The sequence below is a fragment of the Equus quagga genome, chromosome 2 (genome assembly GCF_021613505.1).
Source record: "Equus quagga isolate Etosha38 chromosome 2, UCLA_HA_Equagga_1.0, whole genome shotgun sequence".
NCBI lineage: Eukaryota > Metazoa > Chordata > Mammalia > Perissodactyla > Equidae > Equus > Equus quagga.
In genome coordinates this window covers 44,904,621-44,918,495 of record NC_060268.1, presented here as the reverse complement: position 1 = coordinate 44,918,495, position 13,875 = coordinate 44,904,621, and the positions used below count along the sequence as shown (strand labels likewise).

General features: G+C 38.4%; 1 protein-coding gene across 7 annotated transcripts in view; it reads left to right on the top strand.

The window, feature by feature from the left end:
• CEP152 (centrosomal protein 152) overlaps positions 1-13,875 on the top strand; it is a 94,466-nt gene that overhangs the window by 49,563 nt on the left and 31,028 nt on the right. For all 7 annotated transcript variants that reach the window (XM_046650053.1, XM_046650071.1, XM_046650025.1 and 4 more), the window contains 5 exons: positions 3,154-3,282; positions 3,903-4,012; positions 4,782-4,910; positions 5,046-5,181; positions 12,094-12,375. In XM_046650053.1, coding sequence (XP_046506009.1) covers positions 3,154-3,282; positions 3,903-4,012; positions 4,782-4,910; positions 5,046-5,181; positions 12,094-12,375 — 786 coding nt within the window. The remainder of the gene's footprint in view (positions 1-3,153; positions 3,283-3,902; positions 4,013-4,781; positions 4,911-5,045; positions 5,182-12,093; positions 12,376-13,875) is intronic.

Sequence of the window (13,875 nt, the reverse complement as noted above, 5' to 3'; positions counted from 1 at the left end):
TATTAAGAAGGCCAGCAAAAATGTTTGCATGTGTAGTCTTATTTGACATGTTTCTTTAGTGAACATTTTAAAGATATTGATATATTTATTGCTTTATACATACCTTTTAGTACATTTTTTGTTTGTTTTTATCCATCTTAGATAGAACAATTTATAATTATAGAGAGTCAGTTTTTTGGCTTTCACGTCATATGACTCTTCAGAGCAGTGCTGCTCTATGACATCTCCAGGATCATGTGTGATGGAATTAAGAGTCTGCCCATACGTGGCACTGTGCAGCGACTGGGAGCGGGTCAAATACTGTGCCGTTCATTCCGGTTGAACAACTGGGCCATTAAGGTAGAATGTGGTAAAGACCTTAAGAAAACCAGACTGGCTTACTAGCAGTCAGGGCCCACATCTACACTGAATTTTTTGTTAGTGTAATAAATAAAACACAGAGACCTTTCTGTGTCTGATACCCAGTAGAGATGATTACCTTACCCACCAGTTGTGGTTAAAGCTGTATACTGATTCCAAGGTACTTGATAGACAATGTTCAGTAGCCAGCTCAGAAGGTTCCTAGCTAGAATGTTTTTAGACATGAAAATTAGGAAGATCCTATGAGAGTTGGTGTATTATATTTCTAGTTTTCTTGAAAATATTGTCTTCAGTATTTCACTTTTAGAAAGAAATTTTTGTGACATTTCCAGGGATCTTTCTCTTTTTAAAGGTCTTTGTGAGGGTTTTGTGCTGACAGGTACAAGTACCTGACCCTGTGTGTCTGCACTGTGATAGTATGTCACACTGAGTGCAATAGCTAGCCATGAAAATTGTTTTTCAGTATATCAGTATGGTGTCACTTTCATTCCTAGTAATAAAAACTCACCAGTGGGGAAGGAAGCACAAATGAATATAATAAATTTTAAAAAGTGGAGGCTAAGTTGAAAAAAATGAAAGCCATCCTAAGGAGTCAGTAAAATCCTTTAAGTCTCATTGGTAACCCCAAATCTGGAGAGAAGCTAACAGAATATGTATTCTTAGCTCTTCTCTCTTGTGGCTGGGGTTGGAGCAGTGGCTTCTGGGAAAGGATGAGAAGTGAAAAGAGCAAAGTCAACACTAGAGCAGTCTCCCTCTGGAGGAAGTGAAGATTGTGAATGGAAGACTGAGCCCAAGCTGTGGTGCTCTGTCACCCACATGGCAGTGAGACACGTATTCCTCCCCTGCCCCAGTGAGCAGAATGAACCTTGCCACAAGATATTTTTTAATCATTGTAGAAGAGAGCTCAGAGTTCAGGTAAATACGTAAACCAACAAGTCAAATAGCTATTTAAAAAACATCTTTGTGACCTCCTCAATGACTAAAGAACTCATAAAAATAGATAAGAAAAAAACAGATGGTAAAAGGAAAATGTGCAAAGTCATGTAAACAGACAAATCTGGGAATATGTAAAACAAATGAACAGTGAAGCTAGGTAAGAGATTCCCTTCTGATGGCAAAACAAGAAATGCAAACAAAAGCAATTGTTAGATGCCCTTTTCCCCATCAAATACAATCATTATTTAAAGACAGTCACTGCCAGTGGAGGTAAAGAGAGTTGGACAGGGGCCAGCTCTGTGTCATAGTGGTTGAGTTCGGTGCACTCCACTTCAGTGGCCCAGGTTCTCGGGTTCAGATGCTGGGCACAGACCTGTACCACTCATCAGCCACACTGTGGTGGTGACCCACATATAAAGTGGGGGAAGATTGGCACAGATGTTAGCTCAGGGCCAATCTTCCTCAAGCAAAAAAAGAGGAAGGTTGGCAACAGATGTTAGCTCAGGGCTAGTTTTCCTCAGGAAAATAAAAAAAGAGTTGGACAGACTCATGACAGTATACATTTGTACAACTTTTCTGGAAACAATTTGCCAAAATCTGTTGAGTCTTCAAAATTGTACCCGTTGAGGGGCTGGCCCAGTGGCACAGCAATTAAGTTCGCACATTCTGCTTTGGTGGCCTGGGGTTTACCGGTTTGGATCCTGGGTGGGGACCTATGCACCGCTTATCAAGCCATGCTATGGCAGGCATCCCACATATAAAATAGAGGAAGATGGACATGGATGTTAGCTCAGGACCAGTCTTCCTCAGCAAAAAGAGGAGGATTGGTGGCAGATGTTAGCTCAGGGCTAATCTTCCAAAAAAAAAAAAAAATTGTACCTGTTGAATAAAATATCTATGAGTCAGCACTGATTACATAAATAAATAAATAGATGCTAAATTTAGAGGGTGAAAGTATGATGAAAAATAAGATATTTGCATAGTCTCAAAGTATCTCCTCATAAGATATTTATTACTAATTACAAGTGGAAAAATAGTAACTTTTACAATGGAGGGGTCTGCAGACACCTCCTTCATCAATTGATCATCACCAGTAAGGGGCATATTGATATTACGTGTCTCCTCAAAAGCACACACATCACTTCTGTGGCATTCATGCCCAAAATGGATAACCTGAATTTAATAGTAAAGTAATGTCAGAAAAACCCAAATTGAGGCGCCGGCCTGGTAGCGCAGCAGTTAAGTGTGGACATTCCGCTTGGGCGGCCCAGGGTTTGCCGGTTCGAATCCCAGGTGTGGACATGGTACCACTCGTCAAGCCATGCTGTGACAGGTGTCCCACATCTAAAGTAGAGGAAGTTGGGCACGGATGTTAGCTCAGGGCCAGTCTTCCTCAGCAAAAACAGGAGGATTGGCAGCAGATGTTAGCTCAGGGCTAATCTTCCTCAAAAAAAAAAAAAAACCAAATTGAGGGACATCCTATAAAATAACTGGTTAGTACTCTTCAAAAATATCATGGGTTTGAAAGACAAAGACCGAAGGACTGTCCTAGATTCGGGGAGACTAACGAGACCTGATGACTGAATGTGATGCGAATCGTAGATGGGATCTTGAAGCAGAAACAGGACAGTAGAGGAAAACTGGAAAATTTTGTATAAGGTCAGTAGATTAGTTACTACTGTTGTATCCTAGTTAATTTCCTGGTTTTGATCGTTGTGCTGTGGTTATATTTGGGGACGATGGTAAAATGTATGTGGAAATTATTTGTATAATTTCTTTGTAAGTATGAAATTATTTCGAACCAAGTACTTAGAATTTTTTAAAAACCTGAAAAACTGTTGACTTTTTAATGTTTAGACTAAAACAGATACCTCAGAAAAACCAACTAATCAATTATGGCCTGATTCTTCTACTTCTGATATGATTGTCAAAGATGATATTCTGCGACTCAAAAATGAAATTCAAGTTTTACAACAACAAAATCAGGTGATTAAATAATTTTCCTATATTTTCTGAGAATTTTCATGGCTTCATTAAATTCAAAGGATACAATAGTCTTTTCAAAAATACAGAGGCAATGTGAGTTAGTAGACAAGTATATTAGTAGGTGATTAAGGATTCCACTCATTTCCTTTTACTGTTGGTCATGGGGTAGTAGTTTCAACAGAAGGTAGGTTAGTGAAAATCCAGTTTCCTGTCTATACAGTGGCATGGCTAATAGAGGTGGTCTTTCCTCCTCAGCCAGCCCTTGACCAAAAAGTAAACCTTTGCTTATTTAGATGGTTGCTGAAGATCATTGGATTCTAAGACTTATTTTAAGGCATCAGCCAATACTTCCCTGGTTAAATGTTTTCATTTCATAGATTTCAAATTAAATACAAAATTTTAACTTTTATTCTTATCAGAAAGCTACTTGTCAAATAAATGAATCAATACTCTTGTCACGGCATGAAGAGACTTTCATAGAATTGTGAGAACTATATTGTTATGTCAAATAATGTTACAGAGTAGAGATAAAGCACAGAGGATGTTAAAAAATGAAATTAGACTAATCAATGAAAATGATGTTTGTTTCCTCTAACCTTATGTTATTATTTTGTATCTAGGAACTTAAAGAAAATGAAGAAAAACTGAGAAATGCAAATCAAGACTTGTGTAATCAAATGAGACAAATGGTACAAGATTTTGACCGTGATAAACAAGAAGCTGTGGACAGGTAAAGTCTATCCAGAGGCCTAATGCAGGCCTCCTGGGCACCCTTCCCTTTCTTTCTCTGCCCTCCCCCAACCCTCCCAAAAAAAGATTCAAGAGAAATGGTGGAGTAAACGCTCCCTGTTGAGATCTTGGATTAGAGAAGAAGAGTCCCTGGCTTCTCAAATTAGAATTTGGAACACATTTCCCATAGAAATGATGTTATGTAGTGGGTTGGGTTCCATAGCACCATCGAAACTGTAGTTCACTGAAATAGTATAGCTTAATGGTTTTTAAAGCCTAGTCTGGGAAACTATTCTTTATAAGGAAGAAATCTGTGGGAGGGAATATGTCTTCCAAATACCAAATCATAAACTTGGAAACAGACTTTTGGAGCATAACTTACTTGTGAGTTGAGTGTTGCTAGTATTTGTGTTTCATATAGATGACTTGGACTTTTGGAACCACATCCTCGATTATTTCAATTCATTTTTTATACACGAGTCCTTACCACAGACTAGTATCTCTGTTTGAAGGATTGAGGCATCCTCACATCCAAGTTTCTAATTTTTTCTAGAAACATTTGAAGGAAGAAAATTTTGAAGATTCTTATAAGATCATCTATTGAAAATTAATTATTGCTGCTCTTGCTTGGGGAAAACCAACCCGACCTGAATTATAATTTGCATTAGAGGGAGAAGTAGTGGGAAAGAAGGAAGAGACACCAATTTATCTTGGCGTTTCTAGTCGTGCTGGGCACTGCCTAAGACCTGCTGTCCGCTGTTTGTTTCCAGGTGTGAGAGGACTTACCAGCAGCACCACGAAGCCATGAAAGCCCAAATACGTGAAAGCCTGTTAGCAAAGCACGCTTTGGAGAAGCAGCAGCTCTTTGAGATCTACGAGGGGACGCGCTTGCAACTGAGGTGAGAATAAAAGAGTTTAGCTGCCTTTTAAACTGTAGAGACACATCATTCTTCTCTTCCATAGTGTAGAGAAAAATTGTTCTGCAGCCTTGTATTTTTTGGTGGTCATTTAGTTGCCGGTTTTGTGTATCCAAGGTCTGAATTAGATCAGATGAACAAGGAGATGGCTGCTGTGCAGGAGTGTTACCTGGAAGTGTGCAGAGAGAAAGATAATCTAGAATCGACTCTCAGGAAGACCATTGAAAAGGAGCAACAGACTCAGGAGAATAAGGTACAGTTCAAGCTCATGTTGTGTTCACTTCAGTTCATTTCTCTGGTCTCACTATTGTCATTGAAACCAGGACACTTGTTCTCCTCTGCAATAGAGAAGGCATCCATTGAAGTCTCTTTACTTTGGGCTGTATCCACTAATATAGCTCACAAAATACAGTAAATGTTGAAATGATTATTAAACCTTAGTAGAAAATGGCATACATTTAGGAGAAAATCATTCTTCCTTGTAGATTTATTCTAAGGGCAAAAAATAGTTCTGAAAACAAGGAAGAGTGGACCTGAGTCGCTTTGAGACTGCAACCCAGGGATCCTCATTTTGCATTTGTTTGTTGGCTGCTCAGGCCACCCAACATTGTGCTGTGAGCCCTGTGCAAATAGTCCTTGCAGAGACATCTTCCCTTGATCTGTTTCTCTCTCAGTACCCAGGAGTCATTTCATTCTTCTGGGGAGAAGAGCGGGAGTCTGCACCTGGGTCTCCCAATAGGGAAGGTGGTGACACGGAGCTGTGGAGAGGACGGTCACAGTGTTGACGTGACCTCTCTCAGGGAAGCTCTCATTTTCCCCAGAGGCTGCAGGGGCTGCAGTGTACTCTCTCCTCCTGTCTGAAACTTCTAAGTTGCCATTGGTGAGTGTCCAGGAGTAAAATCACGTGTAAACAGCTGCCCCTCCTTTTTTCTTCCCCGTCTTGGCCTGAGCCTCACACAGGCCCACGTCTGCCTCTCCCTTCCACTGTGGACCAGGCTGCAGACCAGGCTTTGAAAGCCACCTGCGTCAAGATCAGAAAACATTTTTAAAGGCCTTCAGTAAATGTTCTATACGGAGGTTTCTGAATAAGTTATGTTGAAGCAAGCTATTGCTACCACAGACGTGAAAAGAATAGTAAAGAGTGGGTGCGGAGGGGCCAGCGCAGTGGTTAAGTGCACACATTCTGTTTCGGTGGCCGGGGTTCGCTGGTTCGGATCCCAGGTGTGGACATGGCACCGCTTGGCAAGCCATGCTGTGCTAGGCGTCCCACGTATAAAATAGAGGAAGATGGGCATGGATGATAGCTCAGGGCCAGTCTTCCTCAGCAAAAAGAGAAGGATTGGCAGATGTTAGCTCAGGGCTAGTCTTCCTCAAAAAAAAAAAAAAAAAAAGTGGGTGCGAAATTTGGTTCACTTAATATTTTGATTATTTTTGATTAGATGAATATGGTAAAAAAAAACATGCCATGTATACATATCATCTACTAGAAAGAGAGCTTCTAAAGGGAGCTGTTTTAGTTAGTACTGGCTGTATAAAAGTTAGAAGAGATCTTAAATTACCTGGAAATTAAGGACTTAGGTTTTAGTAATGTTTTAAAAAATTAAAATAGGGAGAAGATCTCCAGCATGATTCTTTTCTTTCTTTCATTTTAACTATATAAATTGGGAAGAACATAAGAGCAATTCTCTCAAAGAATTTATTCTTTTTGGGAATGTATTTTCTGGTGCTTTTAAAAGAATGAATTTGGCTGTAAAATTGGATCTCATATAATTGATTAGTTTCAATTAATAGCTGCTACTGACTGATATTTTGGCTCATGAATGCTTGTGCACTGGGGCAAGAAGGAAAGTTAACACTGCTATTTGGCCCTTCCAAAAGAAACTTATAGGTTAACTGTTTTTCTTTAAAATTTTAAAATTGCCATATAGTAAAATTGACTCTTTTTCCTTTGGTGTACAGTTCTATAAATTTTTAACACATGTATAGATTGATCAGGATACAGAATAGTTTCATAACCTAAAAAACTGCCTTGCACTAGCCCTTTGTAGTTACATCCTCCCCCACCAAGGGCCGGTGTACTTAAACCGTTAGAAGTTTAATTCCTAGCTTTTCTGAGGATTCTTTACTTATTTAGATTTGTATAAGCCCTTTTTAAGGCTTAGTAGTCTTTATAAGCTAGTCAGAACAGAGCTACTTTAAATTTAAGAGACTTTAATCTTTTCATGTCCTCCAGAGGTGGGCAAAGACATACCAGTCTGTCTTCCTAGGAAATGTTTCACACTTACACAATGGAAGAATCTTTCTAAACTCAAGCAAGCTAGGGAACTTTTTAGGATAGTCCTTCTCTGCAGGACACAAGCCATTTTCCCTGCAGTTGACCTTTGGTCAGGAACTTAGTCTGCATACAGAATTTCTAAGACTCAACACCACCAGTCCCAGGGTAGATTTCCCTGTTTCAGACGTGCTCTTTTCTGAAACACACATTGAGTCAGGCTGTGGGTTAAGTAGAAGCTCAATTCCAAGTTTTAATGTTTTTATTAACCAGTAGAACTTTCCTCACATGTTAACCTGGCTTGTTCAGAGAAAGTGAAAAAAAAGTCATGCACACAGAACCTTTCAGACTGGGTGGTAATTAGTGGAGGCCATGAATCTGCAGACAAAGCAAAGATGATCAATATTCCCATTTTTAATGCCATTCCTATACACAGTAAGGCTCATTTATGGGGTTGTAATACAGCCATCCCCCTTATCCATAGGCAGTACATTACAAGAGCCGCAGCGGATGCCTGAAACCACAAATAGTACTGAACTCTATATATACTATGTTTTTTCCTGTACATACATTCCTATGATAAAGTTTAATTTATAAATTAGGCACAGTAGAGATTAACAATAACTAATAATAAAATAAAACAATTATCACAATGTTCTGTATTGAGAGTTATGTGAATGTGGTCTCTGTCTCTCTCAAAATATTGTACTGTGCTCACCCTTCTTCTGGTGATGATATGAGATGATACACAATGCCTGTGTGATGAAGTGAAGTGAGGGGAATTGACGCAGGCATCATGACATAGCATTAGGCTACTATTAACCTTCTGACAATACTTCAGAAGAAGGATCATCTACTTCCAGACCATGGTTGACCACAGGTAACTAAAACCACAGAAAGCGAAACTGTGATTAAGGAGGGAGTACTGTACATGCTAAGTCAGTCCTTAGAAGTTAGAGGTTTTTTGCTGTCCAGGGCATGTAAAACAAGTTGAAATGTTTTAGAACTATCCAAATATTTTCTTCTCTTTAAAGATAAAACTTTTTGGATTAGATATTCCTACAGTGTGTTCAAATAGCAGAGCCCCATGACCAAAAAGTCTATTAGTTTTCCTCTGTAAGGAGAGGGAAGCCAGGTTTTCCTTGTGGTGGATTGCAAAAATGGCCACACATTCTTTTCATCTCTGAATGTATGCCCCCTTACAGTGTGACTTTGTAGCTGTTCTCAGTAAGAGGTAGTCTGTTTTTCATCCCTTGAATCTGATCTTAGCCACATGACTTACTTTGGCCAATGGGACATTAGTAAACATGATGCAAAAAGAGCTGTTTTTGGGGGCCAGCCCTGTGGCCTAGTGGTTAAGTTCGGCGCTCTCTGCTTCGGCAGCCCAGGTTTGGTTCCCGGGTGCAGACCTACACCACTCGGTGGTAGCCATGCTGTGGTGGTGACCCACATACAGAATAGAGGAAGACTGGCACAGATGTTAGCTCCAGGTGAATCTTCCTCAAGCAAGAAGAGGGAGATTAGCAACAGATGTTAGCTCAGGGTGAAGCTTCCTCAGCAAAAAAAGAAAAAAGAGGTGTTTATGCATTGGGGCTTGCAAGCTTGATACTCTTAGGAACCCTGCAACCACCACCATGTGAATGATCTGGGATAACCTGCTGGATGATGACACATGTGACCAAGTCATTGCCATCATCCTAGCAGACATCGAGCTAACTACCAGACAAATGAATGAGGGCATCTTAGACTATGTAGCCCCAATAGCCTGCAGAGATCAGCCCAGCAGACTTAGACCAAAGCCACCACCCAACTGACCCACAGAATCATGAGAAGTAATAGATGTTTGTTGTTTTAAATCTCTTAAGTTTTGGCTGATTTATTATGTAGCAGAGCTAACTGATATACTTACAAACATACAAACACACAGAAAATTGATCACATTTTTCTGCTGTGGGTCAAAATGAAATGCAGATACATGTGGAAACAGCTCCTGAAGGATAGACATACACAGATAAGACAATTTGAGGATTCCTACTACAGTCCATCAAAAATAATAACAGTGATATACAACGTGACACTGGACAACTCTCTCAACTCTATGGCTGAGATTGTCCTGTAGTCTTAGTGCAACTGCAGTCTCCATGACCTGATTGTGAAAAAAGGGGTCCCTCAGACACCAGAAACTTTTCAAAATCATGTGGCACTGAGCAAACATAGATATCTTCTTCTTGGCATTTGCCAGTGGTGGAGAGGAATCAGATAGCAATTAAAACAGAAATAATCCATATCAGCTATGAACCAGAAAAACCCAGATAGCCAGATAGTCATGAATCAGAAATAATGTCAGAGAGACGCAGAGCGAAAGCTCTCTTGCTGCCTGGCAGTAGGTTTGGGATGTCTACTTCCCTGGCCTTGTAGTCTGTGGGCTGCCGTGTGTGGCTTCTCGTGGCTTCTTGGTGGGACCTCCAGAAAACCATTTCAAAAAATTTTCAAACAGAAACTCTTCATAGATAATTTTGATCCCTGAGTAGAGTTTTATTAGAGTTTTCAAATCAACTGAGTTCTTAGAATAAATAGACTGTTGTATGAATAAGTCAAATTATTAAATTTTAACTGACACTTGACAGTTCTTATTTGATAATGCTTTAGCTAATTTTGATGAAAAATTTGTCTTTGATAATGAAAAAATGCAAATATAGATTTATCACAGGAGGCTTAGCTTTTAGGATAGAATAACAATTTTTGGCTTATTTCAGAATACATCTTTCAGAAATGTAAATGTTTTCTGGGCTCTAATACCTAATTTGTCCCGTGATGGATGGGGTGTAAACATAAATGTCGGTTTCACTTTTTAAGAAGAGTATTTGGTCTTTTGGAAATGTACTTTTTGTATTAGATGCTTTTTACTTTTAATATAGTCATTTGTAAATTTTTTACTCAAATATTTGAGATGTAAGTAGGTCTTTACAAGACATTTATTCACCTGATTGAGTTAGCATATAGGGAGACCATTTGTTTCTGTTGCTGCTGTCTTTTATGTGCATATAACCATTATTTTATAAATTTGACTTGGAGGATATTAGTGTTGTACAGGGATATTTTTTCTTGAATTTTGTTTAAAGAGAGAGTTATTGGAGGAAAGAGAAGTATATGTAAGCAAACTGCAGGTGGAACTGGAAGAAAAGTACCAACACACACTTATGATGGAAAAAACAAGTGGCTGAAAGAACAAGAAACTAATATTAAACAGCAGGTTGAAAATGAAGTGATGTTAGCCAAAGGACATTGGGATAAGGAACAGAAAGAAGTTTGGGTTAACATTTCTTTCTAGTCAACCTTGTTTAAAAAATGTAATATTAACTGTTGAAAGACAATTCTTCCAGAACAGACATATAATTTTTAATTCCCAAGTACATACATAGTCACTCATTTTACTTCTCCAGAATTGGGCCATTAGCAGCTTACTCACACCAGTTTTATTTTTTAAAACTTCCCACCTCTTGACTCTTCAAACCAATTCAGGATATAATGGGTTTTGGGGGTCACTTTTTTGATTCCTCATAATGAATCCTGATCTAATTTCATACTGTGGAATGATTCTAATAACTCTAGACCCATCTGTATACAAATAAATAACCTATATTGTGGGTTAGAAGAAAGAAGTCACGACTGGGCAGGAACATTACCTCTATTACCTGAGTTGTAAATGTGATTAGAAAATGCTAATAATTTCCTAGAAAATTAAGAACCAAATTATAATCTTAAAAGTTTAGTTGGAAGTGAAATAAATTCTCAAGCTTATTTAAACTAGATTCTCCTATCCACAAGATTGTTATTAATTGTGATGGGGGCCACCAGAAGATGGAACAGTAGACAGCTGCCCTGTCTTTTGACCTCCCTACTCCTCATCTCCCATCCTCTCCTCCAAATAGCATTTCATTAATCTAGCACTGGCACCTGAAATTCTTTTACTAGTCATTTTTTATTAACAAAAGATATATATATATATATATATATAAATAATCTGGATGACACAAAACAAATCCTCTATTTTCACATTGTTGCAAATTGTCTTTTAGCTGGATTTGCTAGTCAGTTGTTTACCAGGGGGATGAGGTGGACAGCTAATTTTTTGTGAGAATGTCAGGACAGCATCAACTGCTGCACTGGATGGCTATTTCAAGTGAAGAAATACAGCCAGGGGCTCTGGTGTTCAGGGAAGTGGTTTGAGAATCCTGGATACCCAGGAGGTGGGAAATAGGAAAACGGAAAAGCAAATTTTGCTGTTTCGCAGTTTTGCCTAAGACTGATTGTATTTGGATCCATCCCACTAGGCTGTTGAAAGTAGAAAAGAATTCTTCTAATAACGCCCCGCTCTTGAGTGCACAGTTGACTCAGTAGAATTTAATATCATGACAAACAAAATTCTAATGTGTTTAAGTAAGTAAAACTGTTTTTTACATTGTTCAATTTTAAGTTTTATTGGTCAGACTTACCCAATACCTGCTTTGTGGAAAGCCTGGTATTGATGGAAAAATACATATTAATAGCAGAAGTTTTTGTCTTTTTTTTTTTAAAGTCATTCCATCTTTATAGTGGCGATGTCAAAGCTTCCAGAAAGTTCCATACTGAAAGCAAGGCAGCCTGACCTTACACAATGTACTTAAATCTTCCATGTGATTTATGTCACACAGATAAGGTCAAAGAGTAACTTTCAGGATTTACTTGAGAATATATTTTCATTGACTAAATTTCTAAACCTCATGCAATTACTACAACAATGTCTAGATGGTTTTCAAACACAGCTGTGGTTGCTTTTTTGGCTAGCTATTAATTCCAGTTTTTGCTTATTTGAATATTTTTCTTTTCATATGATTTTTCTTCTGAAAACAGATCAAACAAGAACTCATTCAACAGCTTGAAAAGGAGTGGCAGGCTAAGCTGGATCAAACTATAAAGGCAATGGAAAAGAAGACCTTGGATTGTTGCAGCCAAACTGACCAAGTAACCACCATTGATGTTATTTCCAAAAAAGAGATGGAAATCATGATAGAAGAGCAGAAGCGAAAGATCCAGCAAGATTTAGAGCAAGAGAAGGAAATAGCTATCAAGGGGGGCTTGAAGAAACTCGAGGTTGAGTTGGAACGCAAATATTGTGACAATATTGCCAAACAGGTAATAAGCAGGTTTATTATAGTAAAATTATTGGAACTGCCTCTTAATGACCACCTGTAAAATGTCACCATTGAACTTTTTCATAACTTTGTAATTTAAAAATTTGGTACATTCCAGGGGAGAGAACCTCTTATGCTGTTCCTAAAATTTTCTTCGTTATATTTCTATTTGAAAGCTGTCACCCCTCAGTTTTTCTGTCTATCCTTTCATTTTACAAAGAGTTTGCTCCTCTGAGGTCAGTCTAAGCTGACCTCAGATGCCTGAGGTTAAAGATGGTGGTTTTATATCTGAATGAAGCACAATTTAATTATGAGTCTCTCATATCTAACTTTATAGAGAATATTCTACTGAAGTGATTATAGAAGCAAACTCAAAGCAGATAAGATATTTAACAGTATTTGTGTTGATACTTGCAGAGCTGAATCTGCAGGCATACCCCTTAAATGGGACTTTGTCTATAAATGCCATCTGCTGCCAAAAAGTGGTGCCATTGCCTCCCCTTGGAAGCACTTAAAGGGCTAGCTCACTTTTAACTGGGATGTGTTACTTGGTTTCCAAGAAATGTCAAACTGAGAAAAAGTATAGCTCTGTGTTAACAGAGTCAAGATGAGTTCTTATTTGTTTTAGCTATATTATCTATTATAGTGATTCTCGAATTTTTTGGTCTCAGGATGTCTTTACACTTTTAAAAATTGAAGACCCTAAGGAGTTTCTGCTTGTGTGGGTTATATTTACTGTGTTAGAAAATCTAAGAAAAATATTTTTGTTTTATAATATTTTAATAAGTACAGTGATTTCTTCACGTGGATCTATATCAGATTCTATACCAGCATCTTTTGAAAGGAACTTTTTTTGGCTTAAAACAACAGAAATTTATTCTCTCACAGTCCTGGAGGGCAGGAGTCTGAAATCAAGGTATCAACAGGACCATACTCTCTCCAGAGGCCTTAGGGGAGAATTCATGCCTTACTTCTTTCCAGCTTCTGGTGGCTGCAGGCGTTCTTTGGCTCGTGGCTGCACTCCCTCCAGTCTCCGCCTGCATCTCCCTATCGCCTTCTCCTCCGTGTGTCTGTGTCTTCCCCTCTTCTGTCTGTCTCAAATCTCCCGCTGTCTTTCTTTTTTTTTTAAATTGATATATAGTTGACATATAACATGTTGGTTTCAGGTGTACAACATAATGATTTGATATTTGTGTACACTGAAAAATGATCACAATCAGTCTAGTTTCCACCTTTTACCATACAAAGTTACAAAATATGCAATACGATATTGTTGACTGTAGTCACCATGATGTACATTATATTCCCATGACTTATTTATTTTATGACTGCAAGTTTGTATCTCTTGACCCCGTTCACCAATTTTACCTACCCCCCTACCTCCCTCTCCTCTGGCAACCACCAGTCTGTTCTCTGTCTATGAGTTTTAGTTTGTTTGTTCATTTGTTTTGTTTTTTAGATTCCATATATAAGTGAAATCATATTGTGTTTGTCTTTCTCT